General features: G+C 34.3%; 1 protein-coding gene across 1 annotated transcript in view; it reads right to left on the minus strand.

Moving 5' to 3' along the window:
- Positions 1 to 66: 66 nt before the first annotated feature.
- The window catches only part of LOC146148421 (growth hormone-regulated TBC protein 1-like), a 23,604-nt gene continuing 2,851 nt past the window's right edge, over positions 67 to 20,819 (minus strand). Inside the window, exons 4-10 of the mRNA XM_083386649.1 lie at positions 18,586 to 18,632; positions 18,310 to 18,391; positions 15,285 to 15,451; positions 5,442 to 5,602; positions 4,634 to 4,742; positions 3,101 to 3,286; positions 67 to 1,474 (exon numbers count right to left, since the gene is read on the minus strand). Of these exons, the coding sequence (XP_083242775.1) occupies positions 1,364 to 1,474; positions 3,101 to 3,286; positions 4,634 to 4,742; positions 5,442 to 5,602; positions 15,285 to 15,451; positions 18,310 to 18,391; positions 18,586 to 18,632 (863 nt within the window). The 3' untranslated portion in view covers positions 67 to 1,363. The remainder of the gene's footprint in view (positions 1,475 to 3,100; positions 3,287 to 4,633; positions 4,743 to 5,441; positions 5,603 to 15,284; positions 15,452 to 18,309; positions 18,392 to 18,585; positions 18,633 to 20,819) is intronic.

Genomic DNA, 20,819 nt, shown 5'->3' on the forward strand with positions numbered 1-20,819 from the left:
AAGTAGTCCTGAAAATATGTAGCTCGGCGTCAGGTTTATAAATATGTAACCATGTAACAAAAACATGGGAGATTTAGTTTATTGCGTAAAAGTTATTGCATATTTGGCTAAAAAATACATCGCAACAACAATTAAAGCATACTAGTAAGCAAAACAGTAATTTTGTCTTAACTTAAAAAAATATAACGGATTGTATATTGCCGGATTGATCCTTACAATCAAAAGCAGATTTAAAACTCTATATAAGCTACCTTTAAAAAGATGAGTAATTATTTGATGATAGAAACACCAGGTTTAGCAATGTAGTTGGCGGTACAACTAGCTAAAAAGAACAGCGACAGATGTTAACGCTTTAGCACTAAACAGCAGAGTTTACACGACACCAACGATTGCACATGCAAAAAGGTTGTGCAAATTATGCGAACTTGTCAAATCATACTGAACACGACAATTTACAAAACGCATGACTTTGTCTCAACTTTCTGACGCAAAGTCTAACGTTTTGGTCCGCTCTGATCATCCAATTATTATTGGCAAACTATTTGCGCCGTATAGGCTATGCAAACATTCGTTCACAGTGAAAGTTAATTAACAGTAGTAAGGGGCGAATTTTAATAGAAAATAATTAAAAAAAAAGTTGCAAATGTAAGAATAGGTATAGTTTGGATAATATATAGAATTTATAAAAAAATATCTACAACTTATACTTGAGATTATTACGGATCACAAAAAGATTGTTTTACGGAAGATCAAAGAAGGGCTTAACGCAAACCACATAGTATCACTTTAAAAATCGGGAAAATCTTGATTTCAAACCCAAAAATTCCAATTAAATGTAGAGCTTCAGGCGAAGTGGGTCACAGATACAAAATACTTAACATACCATCATGCGAATAAAAACAATCGGTGCATAAAAACGAAAGTGCAAAGCATTTTTATGTAATTGCTTTTGCAAAGAAGACTTATTATTAAGTAAAAAGTAAGATTGGATGGTTTGGCTTTAGATCTGAATCGGTTTCTAGTAAGTAAATTTAATTGTTTGAAATGCTTGTGCACTTTTCCGTTGGGTTTATCTTAGGATTTAGGGAAAAAATGTACTTTTTCCCGGGGCCTATCCATTCGCTTGTAAAAGGATAAAAAGAAAACCATCTAGACAACAATATTCAGCCCCTTGCCGCCACAAAAACACGTCGGTTATAATATAAAGTGAGCCTATATAATATAGACCTTTTCGAAACCGATATGCAGCTAACGCAATCGAAACCATGTGTTTAAATAGAACCCAACAAACCAAAAAAGTAAACTAAATCTTTATATACGGTAAAATATGCTTCATGAAAGAAATATAAATGAAACCAAAGCACTAGATCTTCTTCCTTAATTTACTATCTTCCTCTTTAACAATAGCCAAGTGCTTCTTTCTTAGTTTTGTAATTTCGGCCCTTGTGAGTGGATTGGTATCTGTCAAGCAATCCTTTGGACCAAACAAATCTCAGTTATACTTTAATTTCAACTATGCCCATTTATTTAAGAATCGCTAAATCTTATTGTGACAGCAACTGTCTACGTCAGCGGTTCTCAACCAGTGGGCCATGGGAACATTTTGAGTGGGTCACAGACCAATTTTATAAAGCTAGATTTAATGAAGAATTAAGTTTTATTTGTGTCACTACAATTAATTTTACAGAAATAATGGTTTGGGATGGAATTTAGAAGAAATGTAAATTTATCGTCCAGCTTGTATCTTACTAATGCACGGTTAAAGAAATAATCTGTTTTGAAACATGTTCTGCTGTTTTTTGTTCTAAACCAGCGGTTCCCAAACTTTTCTAAAAATTTTGCCCGGCGGACCCGTTGCAATTATTTTGATATTTCGCGGCCCTATAAAAATTCAAGGGTCAGTTGACCCATGTTTCTTGTAGTACCACTAGTGCAGTCACGATTATTTATAATATAACAACTTTCTAAAATAGTAAAGATTCACAGAAAGCAGGTAGTACAGTACAGCATAATAGATGCTTTATGATGTCACAAGAGACATCATAAAACACGCTATATGATCGAATAATAAGAATATAACTAAAGACAATAAGGATGACAATGTTAAAATACACTCGCTAAAGCCTAATGTTTAAAAACATACACCAGTACACCAGGGGTCGGCAACCTTTTTCTAGTCGCGGTCCAATACTAAACTCAGAAAGATCTCTGCTGGCCGCACAACATGTTAACTGAGAATTGTGTTATTTTTATGTTAGAACAACTGTAAATCAGGCGGGCCTCGGATCGTTTTTGCACTTAAAACGTGTTTAATTACGTTCAAGGAGGCAGTAAAGTGTTGGCGATTTTTTGGATATACCGCGGCATTTCTTTTAATTTTTTTAAAGTTTTTATAACATTGCCGAAAATAAAAGAATGTTAAAAAATATATGTTTAACATTTTGAACACGTTTTCCTTTTTTCCGTGACGCACTTGGCTGCCTTTCACGGTGCAACGTTAAAGAACCGCTGATCTAGGCGAAAATACAGCATCAAAACGTAAACAAACCGGACGTAGAACGACGAGGAAGATTTTTTGCACTTACTTATTAAAATAGTCAAAAAGTATGTGAAATGGATTCGTGTCTAATTAAAGAGGCAGCGGGCCGGATGGGATGAATTACGGGCCGTGGGTTGCCGACCCCTGACATGGACTATTGTTTAAAAACATTCGCTAAAGCCTAACGTTAAAAAAAGACTCATTGCGGACCTCCTGAAACTGCTGTACGGACCCCAATTGGTCCGCGGACCCCAGTTTGGGAACCGCTGTTCTAAACCTATTCCATAGTTGTTTTTTTCATAAACATTTATTGGGCCACAGAATTTTTGTGCAACGAAAATGGGCCACGAAAGAAAAAAGGTTGAGCACCACTGGTCTACGTTAACAACTGTTATTATATGGATGGATGCTGTCTTAAAGGTTGCTTTTAGTTTTCGTACAAAACGAAAACCAAATCATATAAAAAGAATGCTAACCAAATATAATAATTTGGGTGAAACTGATAAATACCATTTTTTTGAAAATGAAATATAATTTTAAGAAAAAAATATACTTTCAAACCTTAATAAAATGGTGGCATTCAAGTGCTCTGTCATCATTTTTTAGGTTTTTGAAGCTTTCAATGATATCTGGCATGCCCGAACATTGCTTTACTTCATCTTCTTTGTCTTTAATGATCATTAATGCAACACGAAATAAGATTTTGTTGCCCTCGTAAAAAAGGCAGTCCCATATCCGCAATACTGTCTAATCATAATTGAAATATTTGTTAAAACTATTGTAAAAATTTACTAAAAAAATATTTCTCAAGGAATACAGTATTTTTGTCAAACAAATTTTTCTTACTTGGGTCCGAGAAATCATTTTTAAATATTTATGAACTAAATAAACTACCTGAATTTTTAGGGTGTCACTTAGTTTTTCTATGCATCGACCATTTGTTAATATAAATGCGTTTATTTCGTTTAAATTTTAGTCCACGTGGCGTCTTCCAAGATCACAATGAAAGAAATGTTGGGAAACACTGATTTAGAGTATGCACTATCGCCCACGCCAAGGATTTTGCCCCTGATTGTATCTGTTTTGCCTCCAAGGGGCGATATCGCTCATATTACATCAAATGTAATATAACATAATTTTTTTAAAACAGACCGACTATATAAGCAGAATTTTGGCAGGGTAGACACAAGTGTGCCCCGCCTAATGTTAATCAAAGTCATTCAGCCTCCTAATCTTATATATATTTTAGAAAGTTTGTCGGCCGGTCGTTCGCTGGCATGGCAGACAGGACCACGTCATCGTCGCCTAACATAAGGAGCGGCGCGGCGTCACACTGAGTGCCGCCTAACAAAAGGCCAACGTGCGCTTGCTTCTCCACAGGCGCCCGCGCAACATATCGTAAAACTCCTAACAGAACCGCGCAAAACTTTTTTCAAGCGCCATTACGTGGACATAAAAATCAAATTACTGCGTGGACATAAAATTAAACTAAGAATATATTGCCTTGGTAAAAACAAATTATCTTGTTTCCAACTTGAAGATTTTTATGTTTAAGAACTTCTTGAAGTTTGTTACTGCGCAAAATTTAGTTCGCAAAATAGCGTATTTAAATGCGGCGGTTTTAATAGTAGCAAATTTTTTTCCACAAGTAATTTTTAAATCATCACTTATAAAGCGAGATATGAGCACACTGACACGTTACGGGTCAACATAATATGTAATGGTAAATAACAAGGAACATTTGATGGCCACCCGAGAACGATTTGGCACCGGGAATACATATTTGTTTAAAAATATGACGCAAATCGATTAATTGCCACTTTTACACAGGCCATTTCCATATAAGGTTTTACTGGTATTGTGAAAAAATATTTTTTATGTCACACATAATTAGCGCCTAAAGCATAGGGACGATCAGCTAAAACACTTAATTTCAACCAAAGTCAAAGTCAAATTATTTTGCCCAACAGACTTCAGTCAACTTAAGTCACTTGAAAACACTGGCTTATGTCGAGTCGTTGAACTGACTACTGACTGACTAAAAAATCTCGACAAATAGATACTATATAACTAACTTAAAAAACATATACAAACCTCAATTGGCAGAATGTCAATAAATATGCATATAAACCATTTGGAAGCAATAAGTGTCCAAGGAATGTTTTCGCGGTCCATCATTTTTTGAACATTTGGAAATTTCTTTCTAAACACAATAGTGCATACAGAACATAATATTTCAATTAAAATAAGCCTAATAATAAATTTCAAAGCCAAAAAGGGCAAGTAGATCGACATCATCTTGATAATTAAGACGTTTTGACACAAGCTTGTATCATCTTCAGTTTTAAATATCAAGATGATGTCGATCTACTCGAAATTTTCGGCTTTGAAATTTATTATCAAGCTACATTACAGATCCGTGCATAGTGTACACAAAAATAAGCTCAAGTTACTTAAATGTTGCTAAAATTTATAATTGAGACAAATAATTTTAGAAAAAATTAAACTAACGGGCTGTTAAGGTGGCTAACTTTAAGACCAAAACGGAATCCCAGAAACACTATTGATATTATCGAAGCACATGACATAATTATAAAAGAATAGGCATTTTTCAATATTATCATTGTCCCAGTTCAATAAATTAATTTTGGTTATGTTTCTCAAGACTATTTATTAAAAAGTATGTTAGTCAAACTCGATACATTTCAGAAACGAATTGTTTGATGTCCTCATGAAAACACTAGATCAGAGCACTACTTATTTGGAACAAATCGAAGCTAACAATGCAGTTTGCCTTTTAATACAACAAAAAAAAATAATAAAACAAGCACAAACAAAATAAAAGTGTATTATATTGCAGACAAGGCCAAATACTATATTTAATGCATTAACTGGTCTGTACCTCACTAATTCACTAAGAACGTGGAGTTCTGCCCGCAGTTCTGCCATTGTGTCTGTGTAATACTGGGGAAGAATATTATCGAGAAGTGTTACTAAGAGCCAAAACGATTTTTCCTCGTCTTTGACAACCAAATACAGTAGAGCTGCAATGTAGTTCATGCCCTAAAAAAATATATTTGGGGTTTAATGCAGTGGAATTGTACTTTTTTTGTTAGCATACCACTTGAAGACCCCAAACCGCACTGGCATAGCACACAGCTGTTAATCATTTAAATGAAATATATTCTAGACGTAAGTCAGTGTAGAAGTTAAACCCAAACAAATTATGCCAAAACATTTTTAATAGGTTGCACATGTATGATAAAAGGGATGCCATGTTTACCAGGTCAGCGATAATTACCTTAGCATCACTGATAGAAACTGTAATATTATAACTCTCATTATTAAATATTTTAAGCAACTATGTATAGCAGGGTTTTTTAAAAAGGGGTCTGTGCCCCCTGAGGGGTAAGAAGGGTTAGCAAGAGACCCACTGAAAAACTTTGTTTATTTAATTAATATTCAGTTTTGTCAATATAAGTAAACTTTTAAAACTACTCTTTCTTTGAAACATGTTATTTTCTATAAAAACATATTACACACTTTTTGCTGTGAAACATATATCATAAATGTACTCTGACAAGTAGTTTTATGGCCTATTTTAAAAAAAGTATTCACATAGTTAATTATTAAAAAAGCTTCTTATTATAAAATCATTAGAACAATTATGCTATTTTTTATGTGGTCCACTTAATAATTGGCATATATGGCCTGAGATCAAGTATATGGCCTGAGATCTCCATGGATGTAAAATTCGCATTTGTTAAACATATGTGGATGTGATATTTAGTTTGCTAGCAGTTGAGTTACGGTGAATCTGGTTGATAAGAAATGCATTTGGCCCACAGCAGGGGTTGTTAATTATTTTTAAGGCGATCAACTAAAATATTTATTTAAGACTCACAATCTACTAGAAACTCACAGAAACAAACGTAACGATTCACCTTTTTTCCTGTTACTCTTGTACTCAAAGTAAATTTATAGTTGCACTTATTAAACATCACAAGGGGTAGTTTCAAGCAGAGTTTATTTTGTAAAGAAAAACACAAAAAGGATGTTTTTCCATTAGGTTTTTATTTCGTTCGTAAAACGACGACTGCTGTAAGCCTAAATTGCAATCCAGCGATGAAGCTCAATTTGTTTTGTCATAACAAGCTTCATAAGGCTTGATCAGACAACACAATTGGTCTTTTTAATGTGTGCGACACGTCCTTAATGGCATGACAAGGATTTTTTAACATAATAAAACCGCAAGGTGTCCAGCATGATAACAGATATTTATACAAGATGTTAGCCTACAGACAAAAACTTCTTTAGCACTACTTGAGCTGCTTGAGTTTCTTTAAGTTTATGTACTTTTTTGCTCTATCCGTATAAATATTGCTTGAAGAATGCTCTCTTTAGATATCCGACACATGATTTTTTTATCAGGACTAACTATAGCAACATAGGTAACTTTGACCAAAATATTTTTTTTCTTTCTTTATTGAGCATTGTCTCAGAAGAAACTGTCAACGGAATACTCTAGCAAAACTAGCAATTAAAATCTTGAAAGATATATTTATATTTCGCCAACATCAGCATCGTGTCTTTCTAGAATCCTGGGCGATACACAATCATGATAACACCATTAACCTTAAGCAAGACACATTTCTTGCACCTTCCTATCAATTTTTGTTATCGCGTTCTCCCGTTATTCGCACCTTGTTTCCTTTTTTTCGCCTCGTTTTGCCGCCTTGTTTTTTGTCTTTTGCCTCACTTCATATATAACCTTCTGTAAAGTTACTAGTCTTTTGTCATGAAGAAGATTACCTGTAAATGTATAGGTAATGAAACAACGGCGCTAAACACCATATTTGTCAGAAGAACTCCTTTATAATCATACAATGCCTGGCAGCAACAGTATATTCAACATCAGCATCGTCAGTATATATCTGAATCAACAAACGCAGTGGTATCAGAAGTCAGATACATTAAAAAAACTAAAAAAAAGTACATCACAACAAATAAAACATAAAAAATTAATAAATTTTAGTAACATCCAACATGTGGAACCCCTGTCCAGAAACAACAAGTACGGGTCAAGAGACGTGGCAACCCAAAAGAAACCCCTAGGGCAGTGCTGATAATTTCAGGTTGTAGAGTTAGTTAAGGTAATCCTGATGTTCCTCGTTAAGGCGTCCTAGGTTCTCCATGGATGATGGATTTGAAGACCGACTGTATGTAATGTGAGGACCCCTGCAGCAAGCACAGACCTATTGCATGGCACTTGGTGTGGTTGAACATCTTAAATCTTAATTTTGATTTTGTAATTCGATGTTCAACATCAAGAAACACCAGTTTGCTGCCCGATTTGCCTGTGTTGGTTTGCGCAAGGTAAGCTCTAAACCGAAAGTTTTAAAAATTTTGGCAAGAGTATTGATGACGTTAAGCGTTGCTTTTTTACCGAAGCATAAAAACACAATATCGCCAATAAACCTTTTAAAAGTTCTGCGTGACTTAAAGCAACCATGGCTTGGAGAATGACATAGTGAACAGCAAAGTTTGCAAGGGAGACCGAATGGATGCCTCGGGTGGCAATTCTGGTAGTCTGTTTGAAAAAATTCTTGCCATGTTGTAAATGTCATTTTCAGGGGTGATAAAAATAAGTTCCTGTGAGTATTGAAATTGGTCTGAATGGTGATGCTGTGCCAAGTGCATCCAGTAAGGCAGAGGTAAAGAGGGTTATGTGGAGATTTTTGGAGATTGATTTGACGTCTGCTGCTACAAGGTGAAGGTTGGCTGAGGACAACTTAAAATCAATAGTGTTGTAGTTTTCAAGTTTCCACATCACAAGCTTCTTAATGTAATCTCTACTGTCTTGGCAGTATTTCGATACACCTTGTTGTCAATAGGAAACGCTGATAAATTTTAAAATAGGTTCCAAAAAGCAGTTATTCTCAACAGGGCGTATAGCTGGACGATTACAGTAGTCTGACAGGGTATGTCATAAACGCTGATGGGTTTCCACACTTTTTTTGTGGGTTTTGAAAAGCTTATAGGAATAAGCTGGAATCGTAAAACAAAAGAATTGCTCTTTGGGTCTGGTTAAGTGGTTATAATCATTATCTACATGCTTCACACCGATGGAATGTAGCAGTAGGTTATTATCTACAATGCCTATTTTGAGCAAAGAAATTATTAGGGTTTCAAACCTTTTTTTACGCACTCCAATGATGTTTTATTAATAAAAAGTGACTTATTCACAACATTGTTGGTTGCTAGCATACTAATCCAGGACAATGTCAGGTTTTTTGTGTAATGAAATATATGTGGATTTTAGAACAGTAAACACCTGGAAACATCAGGCTGGCTAAACAGTGTTCCCTGTAAATTTTTACCACATGCGCAGGTGCCAAAACTATCCAAGATAAAGGACTCAGCGAAAGAGCTTTTTTGGTCTCCACTTTCTTTTATCTAAAATCATAAAATCACCAGGATGTGACAGTTCACCTAAACACTGCTTTCTAGCCATTCATATAAAGCAGTAAATTCTATCAATTTGTTACCAGGCGCAAAAATTATTTTTATTTAGGATACCGGAAGAGAGAATGCAGCTTGGTGTGTTTTACTTTAGACGTAAAATGACTACTAGCGAAAAAATTTTTTTAGCCAACGCTTTACATTGCAACAGGTTTTAGTTTATTTCTTAAGACAAAACATGTCTGTTTCAAAAAGAGAAAAGCATATCGAAACTGGAATAAAGAATGGAAAAATAAATACTTTTTTATAAAAGAAAAAATAATGATCCTCTGTTTGTTATCAGAGAGATCTGAAGAAAAAAAAAATCGGAGCAACAATCTACTGATAAACAGAATATTCGCAGCGGTGCATATTAAGTAAATATTAGAAAATTCAATAATGAAAGAAGAATTGCTTGACTTGGTGCCGCTACCAAAGATGGTGCACTTTTGTTGATTGGAAAATACAAAGGAGCAATTGCATTACCAGGGAATTTCAACCTAACGTCTGATTTTAAAGCTTATCACTGTTTAATACACTAACAATCTCTCAAGCCAATCACATTACAGTTAGAGTGGTTATGACCACTGTGGTAAAGATTTTGAACTACATTCATACACAGCCACTTCACCATCGTCAATTACATGTTTAGCTTGATGAATATAACAATAAGTTTATGTGTAACTCATGAAAATGTGCAGTTTTATGAAGAATAAATAAAGACATTTGCTAAAAAAAATAATGATTCTGTTTAAGAAATGGAAAACAAGGTTTTCTGAATTTACCGACCTTAGTTTCTATACGAAATTACTTAATCCATTTATTAATGATGCTAACGGCTTCAGCCCTGAAAGTATGTAAATTTAAACTGGAAATATTGAAACTTCATTGTGACAAAAATATCTAAAGCAAAGCCTCCATAAGGAATACAATGGTAAAAATTATAGTCCATTTGTCCTACAGCAGTGGTTCTCAACCTTTTATGCCTCGTGGCCCCCTTTGAAAGGATTTTAATCCTCATGGCCCCCTTGATTATAAAAAAAATCTAAAATTGTGTTTAACGTGTTTTCACTTATTTTATTTCACCACGTTAATAAAAACACTTCAATTGAACGAACGCCAATGAAAAAATACACTTAAAATCCAAAATAAGGTAACGTCGCTTCCTGGAAGAAATAACTTTGGCATCATCATTCTTTCTTCGGGGATGCTTTTTTAGTTTTGAGGGTAGTAATGACGCATTTGACATCACAACCGTGCAGTGCAGACATTTCGCACAATTATGGCCGTCTCGTCTAACTTTTGTGAAGCCAAAAGAGACGTAACTTTCGCACCATTTGCGAGTTTTCGACATTTGATAACACAAAACCTTGTTTAAGCTTCGTGTAAAAACGTATTTTGAATAGTACACTTGTTTGAAAGTATGTTCAAATCAACTATCCTCCGCTCTGTAAAGCTTGCTTTGACTACTTAACCCAATTGATTTTACCACAATATTTAATCAATGGAACAACAACAATCATTTTGTGAAAAAAATGCTTGTATTAGTTTTACTCTTATAGTATACCAACTTGCGGTTTACAAACCCATAAAATGCTGGTTAAACGTTCCAAAGAAAAACTAAGTAAACTAGAAAACACAAATGTTGGTTGTATGTGACGTAACAATGTTTGGCAATTAGGCGACAGACAAATAATTGCAAGCTTGACAACTGTTGCAAAACTTCTTACAACTAGCAAGTAGTAACGTGTAAGAAAAAATGCGTTACAATAGGTCAAAGATTTAACACTACAAGTTTAAGTTTAACTAAAAAAAATAAAATTAATGACACGGGTTTGCAATACCACAACATTGCTACAGACTTATGCCCCCCTGGGGGGCCACGGGCCACGGTTGAGAAACCCTGTCCTACAGTTTTGGCAGGAGCTTTGTCACAAGCAATTTCCATACTTAAAAAAAGAAGTCATCCGGCAAAGTGCGCTCATGTCTCCACTGGTGGACATAAAAACAAATAAGTATATTGGCTTGATAAAAATAAATTTTAGTGTTTCCAACTTAAGAGTTTTATGTTTAAGAACTTCTTGATGTCTGTCACTGCACAAAGTTTTGGTAGAGTTCGGAAAATATCACTTATAATGCCGCAGTTTTAATAGTAACCAATTTTCAGTTTTAAACAAGATTTTACTTACCGTATTTTACGGACCATAAGGCGCAATCTAAATCCTTTTTTTTCCTCATAAATTGATGGTGCGCCTTATAAGCAGGTGCGCCTAATGTATAGATCAAGTATGGTAGTGCTTTATTGCCTACACTCACAACCAGTACCGATACTATTATTATATAAATAAACCACCGTCTTACACAATAAACTACGGTAAAAGCAACTACTTGCGACCCCACGTTGCGCCTGATCGACAGGCGACGGCTGGCGACTGCATGGCCGCCGAACCAACGTTGGGTTGCAAAAGGAGACGAAAAGAGGAGTGCGGAGAAAAAGTGGGAGAAGTAGGAGAAAAAGCGGAGCGGTTTATCACGCGGCTGAAGACTCGGCTTTTTTGTGGAGGCCTCAGCGTGCTTCAGATGACGCCCGGATGATTTGGATACATTGATTGTGCGCCTTATGTATGAACAAAAAACTAATCACAGCAATTTATTGACGGTGTGCATTATGGTCCGTAAAATAAGGTATTTTCAGAACACGGTATGGTACCAGCATTACGCATTTGCTTGAATATTATGCAATGCGAACAATTACTGCTAAACTTTTATGTGGTTTTATGTGTCGTTCCGTTTCAAATAAACACATGATTTCAGTCACGGAGATAAATGCAATAATTTATAATTAAATATTGCTTCCACATAGTTTTCAATTGTGGGAAAGCTTTTTGTTAACCAATATCAGGGACAATCAACGAGAAATAGCCAAACGACTACTAACACATATGATGAATAACAAGTAAGGCTAAAAGTTTCTCATGACAAAAAAAAAACACATCACATGTTTTAAAATGTCTATTTAATGAACATGTAGCACCACGTAGTGCAACGCTTAGTGATAATGAAAAAAATTTGGACACTTTTTTGTTCATATATAGTTGAATAAAAGTATTTTGCACACTTTTTTCTTTGCATATAGGTCACATAAACTAATTTGGGCACTCTTTTATTCATAAGTAGCTCAAATAAAACTAATTTAGGCACTATTTTGTTTGTACGTAGCTCAAATGAAACAATTAAAGCATGGCCATTTGTACCCCGTTCAACTTCACTGATTTGTTTCATTACTTTGTCATATTAAGCCAAGTGAGTATGGTCTACACCAGACCTGGGCAACATACGGCCCGCGAGCCGGATCTGGCCTGCCAAGCCATTTCATCCAGCTGCTTTATTTTCATAAAATACATAGGCTAAGAAAACAATAGCGAGTTTCTACATGTTTGGGGTGTATCGCAAACACTTTACTTTACAGACAAATAGCTAGGGATGTTCAAAGTAGAATCCCAAGGTATTTTAGAAGTATGTTTCGAATCTAGAATAACGAATCCAGAATATCCTTATGTAATATGTTAAGGAATTTTAACTATTGATGAATATTTGGCATCTGTGTGACAACACAACAATTTAAAGGACAACATTTTGTTTGAAATAATTGAATTTTATTGAAAAATAAAAAGAAAGAAAAAACAAAAACATATCAGTTATCCTTGTGGAAAGGTGGCTCCTACTGGGCAACTCAAAACCAGGAGCCATCTTTTTTATCAAAATTTTAAAATGCTTCCCTGCTACAAGGTTTATTGGTCATAAGTCTCCAACAATCACATTTGTTATTAGTAGTAATTTTATTGCTTTAAGTAGGGGTGACTTTGGGGGCAAACGTATGGGGTCAATCTGGTTTGTCTGCGTGTTGTTCGAATTGATTCTTCTGACCTGTGAAGTCAGAACAATGATTTTCTTACACTTGAACAAAATTAGTAGTGGATGTTTTTTTTCAAGTGCTTCAATAAACTGGTAGAGAGCTATTGCAATAGGCAAGCTGAACTTAACAATTAGTGACATGATTTAAAGAAAATGTGACATAATTTTGTTGACCCGGTGCAGTAAAATGTTCCCAAACACCTGAAGACCTTGCAGGTTTCAAAAACTCTGTCTGTGCTTTCCAACCGCAATGACAACCAATGGTGATACATGTCTTAGCACCAATGCGAAACGCTTACATACAAACAAAGTCAGCGTGTTTTACTACTACCACAAGTCCAACCACGTGGTCAGTCCAAATACGTCACACACAGACTTTTAAAAAGCGAACTTAGGAATGAAATTTATCTAGCACCAATGCAAAGCGAAACGTTAATTATGCAAAGTCGCATATTTTACGACTACCGTGAGTCCAAAGTCCAACCACGCGGTTAGTCCAAATACGTCAAACACGACCTTTTGAAAATTGCACTGTGGAATTAAATTTATATTGGTTCCAATTACCCGATATAAACAGCAAAATTGGATTCAAATCCAATGTGGATTCGAATCCAAGGATCCAATATTCTACTTTGAACATCCTTACAAATAGCGGCTTCTACACTGTTGGACTCTTTCAACGAAGGTTTAACAACTTAAGCCTAATATTTATATACTTCTTGCTTCAGTCGAATGTAATTATATGAACGAAATACCGGCCGTTTTCTAAACTCTGAAGTATACGGATTTGTCAAGCGAAGCGCGAAAAAAAACATTGTAAGTTTTTTTTGAGAGAATTATACAAATTTATCTTAACTTTTGGGTCAACACGCCTACATTTTTTATCTGTGCTCAATGTGTGTCACGTCCCCAACTAAATCTAACTTGAGGTTGAATTTTAAAAGTAATTTTGTTACCTTTTTTGCGCTTCGCGCAACATCTTTTGGCCTTCTTAAAATTCACCTTAAATAGCACATTTTCGCACAACTCCAAAGTACTAACAAGTTTGGTAGCTTTTGTTTTATAGCAGCAGAGTATGCAGTTAAAAATAATTGCCAACTGCGGCCCGCAGTTAAAAATAATTGCCCACCCCTGGTCCATACTCTACAGTCTTATCGTTGGTTTTATGTAACTTAAACTTTTTTTAGGATTGTATACCTAATTTAAGTATAATTAATGAATGGGGCGGTTATTTTTTGACTTAAAAAAATCAAAATTTTCTTAAATTTTTTCTGTTAAAATCGATTGAAAATGCACATATATCGTTAACAAAATTGAAAAAACTTTAATCAGCTTTTCAAAATTATCGCTTGGTTAAAATTTTATTAAAAAAAATGTTTTTGAAATATATTTAACAACATTTTTGCTGTATTGTATATGCAACATGTGGTATACGCAAGCCGGCAGAACTAACCACACCCCGGTAGGCCTAGTTTATCAGTTCGAACAAACGTATTGAACAGTATTTTATTTCTTTTTTTGCTTGTGATTTGCAGTTATCTCATTTCCTATTTCAATAAATGCTAGGTCTTTGTTCATTTTCTGTTGTTTATTACCTTGTATTTCAACTGTTAACACAACCTTTTTTCTCTTGAGCATTTTATCTTAGATATAACAAAATTATCAAATGAGCATTTTTATGAGTTTTGCATAAACCCGAAAAAACAACTGATTTGTGTTCGACCGGCAGTCAGGAAAACATCAAAAACGTGTGGCTGCAACGCCAAGAAACTGCAGTAGACTTCACACAATAATATGTTGTTTAAATCAATGTTTTTCTTATAGGTCAAAATTTTGTTAAAATTTCAATTTTCGAGGTCAAAAGTTATCAATTTTTAGGGCAAAAATATAATCGCCCTAATAATAAAATATCTTAATTTTTTTCTCACATAGTCAGTGCGCAATGCAACACAATGAACTCACCAATTCAGTCGATTATATTAAATATTGTTGTGTTCAAGTTCTTTACTTTACCACAAACTTGATATATTATGCAGTAAATTATTACGCTACAAAGAATATAAAGTTACTACTTAAAAAGTAATGTATAACTAATACTTGACAAATATATTGTGCGTCACCTAGCTGAATGTTGGCATAAAGTTTACCTTTTAAGTAACCCCATAGCGCATTTTGTCCATGGCTAGCATGTTTTATGATGCAATGTTACTTTTGCAACTTAACGCATTTAAACAGACGCCTTAGAAGTTTTTTGTGCACCACATTTTGATAACCACTAATCTAGTATTTAGGTTTAGTACACTATCCAAAGAAATAAAATAGTGCAAACCTGGCAATAGCCAATTTCAGGCCTGTGACGACCAAATGCAATAAGAATATTGTATAAATGCTGTGATTGGTTGTTTTCCATCTGTGACTGGAAGTGAATGTTGTCTGGGAATGTTCTATTCAAGTCAGTTTTAATAGACTCTTTTAAAGTTTGATCCTCGGAAGTTTCTGGAAAATAAATGTCAACGGAGTTACCTTATTGCAGTGGAAATCTTTAATTAAAATTTTAATTTGACAATTCAGCAAGATACCTACCTGAAAACAATGTGTTCCCCAAGTCTGAAGGCCAATTATTGCATGAATAGTTGCATAACAATACAATTATTGCATAACAATTAGGGATGTTCAAAGTAGAATATCGAATCCTTGGATTCGAATCCAGATGGGATTCAAATCCAATTCTGCCGTTTATTTCGGGTAATTGGAACCGATATAATTTAATGTTTTACCGCGGATTGTTGCACCTAATTGCACAAACGCGTGTGGTAAGTTGGCCTGTCGCTGCGGCTTACAGTGCTTGCTCTAAATGTAACCTGGTAGTGCAGTGTCAGCGTTTTTTCGGGTGACCAATTACTGTGTCTCGCGATAACGTTCGTCTAATAATTAAGTGTCAATCAATCAAGCGTTATTGGGCGAGCGATCAACATGTAATGTCTGGAGTGGAGTTCACAATTTCCCTAAATGCATTAAGTTGCAAAAGTAACATTACGTTGTAAAACATGCTGGCCGTCCACAAAATGCGCTATGGGGTTACTTAAGGTCAACTTTAGGCCAATATTCAGCGAGGTTATGCAGTTATGCGCAGTGTAATTGTCAAGAATTCGTTAAGTCAATAGTAACTTTGTATTCTTTGCAGTACATTGTTTGACTGCATAACATATTACGTTAGTAAAAAAATAAGCCCTAAGACCCAACAATGCTTGAAAAAACAGGACCGCATTGCTTAAGACTTCTGTGTGCAGTGTTGCATTGTACTCACTCTTGGCAAAAATATAAGTTTTGGCAACAACCTGGACAGTTGACATATTACAGTTTACACAACTGCTTCAAATGACAGTTGTTAAGAATGTTAAACACATGGGAGATTTTTTTTATTATAATGTACACATGTTAGAAAAGTGTTTGGGCGATTTATTGCTGTGATTGTGGGCCCTGTAGGGTAGATTAAGATTAATCCCTTCCCCAAACAAAATCAAGGTTAAATAATTTAATAAAAATATACTAGGATTTGCTATTCTGGATTCGTTATTCTAGATACGGTTTGTAAATCATTAGGACAGTAAGTTTTCTGTCCTAACTTGGCCGAATTTATTTGGAACACTGAATAAGTAAAACCACGGGCTCACGAGGCTTAACGACATAAATCCAAAAATTGTTCGCGCGATTCAGTGCATATTTTTACAATAATTCTGTGCAGCACAAAAGCTTCAGGTGTAGTATAGGGCGCTCAAGTTTCAAACTGAAATTTAGTCCAACTTACAATAAAATTTGTGCTAGGTTTACAATAGGTTACAGGCAGAGTATTTCTACTTTTTAGTGATATCATAACTTTTTACGTACGTAACCTTTTCCAAAACATCTACAGAATTCCGGTAATAACATTGTGGTGTTGCGGTTTTAGCAAAAGGAAATCAAATTTACAGAAAGCTTTATTATTGCACTGCTGTTAGCGACTAACCGTTTTGTAAATTTGTACGGAATTTTGGCTGCTCACTAAGAACAGTTACCTCCATTGATTTCCATTAGTCTTGTACTAGGTGCATGCTAAATTATATTATTATTTGTCCTAAAATGTCCGAACTTCACACCAACAATGTCCTAACCCTAAACCAAGCATTTGGCTACTCTGATAAACCAGCACATAAGGTAAAAGTAATTGCCTAACCATGGCATGCTTTCTACATTCATTATGCGCAAGGAACATTTTAAATTTAGATACAAGTCCAAAAAACCCAAACAATCTTGGCCTAAAATCCTTTTTACCACAAGGTGTTACATGTTTATCAACACAGTAAACACCTAAATTTGTTAATTGCCATAAGCATATAATCTCAAAGTTCCACTATCATTAGGAATTATTGCGAATTGTTAATAGGGTTTTAGGACAGTGATAATTCTAAAGTGTTCTTGCATTTCAAAGTTAATGTAGTTATAATCTGTTCCTTTCTATCTTTTTTGTGTACATTACCAAGGTTTTATTTCTGTCGTTTAGAGCATACATTGTTGATGTAACCTGTGCTTGCGAGCAAAATTCGCTGCCCGAAGCAATGGTCACTCTGGCGAGATAATTGGGCGCCGAGTGCTGTGTCTGTTTACTTAGTAATTTCCTGTTGGCCTTTTCTCGTCTACCGGTCGATAAGTGACTGCTGGACTTTTGCGTTTCTAAAATTACGAACTTGGCCAGAAATAAAATTATGAGCTTTAACACATTGCGAAATTGTGTTGCTTTTGTGCTATATATTTGATAACGATTCGGTGCTATTTGGCCAGTCTTGATTCGTGGTTATTGTAGTAACATGTTATGATTTGACAATAATATTGTAAGTGGATTTGTATAATGCCGAATATTATTACCTCTCGTTTATTAAAAATTAATAGCAATCATTTATAACATATAACACAATATATTTTGAATTAGTAAATTTGTGGTGTTTGATTCTTTTAAGGACAGAACAAGGTTTAACGTTTCCCGAATAGGACTCACGCAGCGACTTTAGGTTTGTAACTAATATAGGATATTGCCATAGGTTCCTCAACACAACTAAAAAGTCGCTACAGAAGGCTGGTGGTAAAAACAAAAAAGTACTACAGAAAATCATGTAAATAGTATGTTGAGTGTTATACATTTAAAATACATTTGAACTGAAGTTTAGATATACTTGTTATTCTATTAAATCAAGAACACAAGATTGCCAGAGCAGGTATTAGGCACTCGAAAAGCTACGTTTGGGTTTTACCATTTTCATTATATAAAAAATATATGTGTTATCATGTCTTAGGATGCCAATTGCCATACAAATCATTACCTGATTCAAAACTTTTTAAACGATCATACACTGCAGGATTACTATTTAGAAGTTTAGTGGCTCCACTTACGTCCATCCAAACCTAAAAAAAGAGTATTTACAATAGACATACCTTTGCTGAACCTAAAATGCTTTAAAAAGAAAACTAGAAAACGAATTACTAGTTAAATACTTATAAAGGATTATCAGATCTCATATTAAAGGAATAATTTGCTTTACATTATGACTAATAAAAAAAGACTTCAAAATGTGGATCAAATTCTTAAACTTTCTTACCAAACATCGATAACTTCCTGGAATACCTTTGCGACAGAAGCGCTTTACTGTTGATTAAAAAACAAGTTTAGGGGATTGTATTTAGTACACAAATGATGGCTCTATATTTAGAATTTACCAAAAAAATAATAATTGCTCACTAATTTGTGCAGACGCTTAACCAATACATCAAGTTTTATATTAACAACCTTTAAATTACAACAAACAGCAAGGGTCATTGTTAGGAATGTTCGAATATTGACCTAAAAGATTCAAATTTTGGGATATTTAAACTAAAATCTTGTGGTTTGTTTTAGTGACACTGTTTTTTTTTTGTTTTTTTTTGGGGGGGACCAATTACTGATTGTATTACACTTCTTGATAATATTTACATGTCAATCAAATGTAATTGGGCAAGCAGCTGTATATAACCCAAGTAAAGAATTTGAAAATTTTCTTAAAATTGTTTACTTTAAAGAGCAACAAAATATGCAATAGGGCAACACAATGTTCCCCTTTAAATGAGGTTAAACATGGGAGTTTTATATACATTATTGGTGACAGTCTTTGATCATCAAAAATAATTGGCAATTTATTTATGAAAAAATGTGGTTAATTAAAAATCAAAACAAAGTTTTTAAAAAAACATATTGATAATTTACAATACATCACCTACATCACCACACAAAAATAAACAAAGAATCATGGAAAAAATATGGTTTTCATGTAAATTTATAAGTGTTCTGTTAAGAAGGGGTTTTCTAATTTAAATGTGCCCCCTGTAAAAATTGCAAGGGTATTTTTAGTTTTTTTTATTTGTAAATACAAATATTTTTTTAATAAAATACTTTTTTGACCTACAACTTAAATATAAGTTTTAAACAGCCATAGTTAGTGGAAAATTTCCATTTAAGCTGGTTTAATATTACAATTACTCACTAATGTTTTGTGTGAGCATGCCAATATTAAATTGTCTGTGGTCAGTCTGAACTTAGTTGTGTATAAAGTCATTCAAAAAATACAAACAGTTTAATAAAAATATAAAAGCCATAATATTTGATAAAAGCGACAAAGTCGGAAGTTTGTGCCCATTTGCTCGCGAATCCAACACATAAGGTTAATTTCAACAAACCGGAAATATTGGGTTCGCGGCATGACAAATATCGCCTTTTTTTGCTGGAGTCGCTGATGATCCAACATCACAAACCAAAACCTAATATAGATACAACCTCGGCACCTTTGTATCTTTTCAATACCTAGCGCTACGCATTGACCCATGCATCGCCTTTTTTCGCTGTTATTTTTGTCCTTTTTTCTTTTCTTTTTTACGTTTTATCGCTTTTATCTTCACTTGATTTTTACACTGATGATGGCATGAGTTATTGCTGAAACGTCTGTAAATTGAGAAATGTCGCTTTTATCAAATATTATTGCTTTTATATTTTTATTGAAGTTACTAAAAAAACCTGTGTATTGAGTTACAAACAGTTTCATGTTGAAATCCGATTAGTAGGAGGCAGTAAATATTACAGGGTCAATTAATTCAAAATAGTTTGAGTTCAGTGTTTCTTAATGTAGTGCAGTGTCAGCGTTTTTTCTGGCGACCTAATTACTTAACGTCTCGCAATAACCTTCGCCTAATAATTAAGTGTCAATCAAGCGTAATTGGGCGAGCGACTAACATGCGTGCAGAGTTTACAATTTCCCTACATTAAGTTGCAAAAGTAACTTAACATTGTAAAACATGCTGGCCGTGGAAAAAATGCGCTATAGGGTTACATAAGGTCAACTTTAAGCTAATATTCAGGGAGGTTATGCAGTTATGCACAGCGTAATTGTCAAGTATTCCCTATGCCAATAGTAACTTTGTATTCCTTGCAGTACATTATTTGACTGCATAACAGATCACGTTAGTCAAAATAGTAGCAGTTCGACCCAACAATGTTTTTAAAAACAGGACCTAATTGCTTAAGATTCATATTGTAGTGTTGCATTGTACTTACTATATTGGCATATGTATTACAACTGCTTCAAATGACAGTTGTTAAGAATGTTAAACATTTGGGAGATTGTTTTTTTTTTTATTATAATATACACAATAACACATGTTAGCAAATTGTTTGGGCGATTTATTGCTGTGATGGTGGGCTCTGTAGGGTATATTAAGATTATCCCTCCCCCAAACAAAACCGTGGTTAAATAATTTAATAAAAAAAATACTAGGATTCGCTATTCTGGATTCGTTATTCTAGATT

Source organism: Ascidiella aspersa, chromosome 4 (genome assembly GCF_963924565.1).
Source record: "Ascidiella aspersa chromosome 4, kaAscAspe10.2, whole genome shotgun sequence".
Classification (NCBI taxonomy): Eukaryota; Metazoa; Chordata; class Ascidiacea; order Phlebobranchia; family Ascidiidae; genus Ascidiella; species Ascidiella aspersa.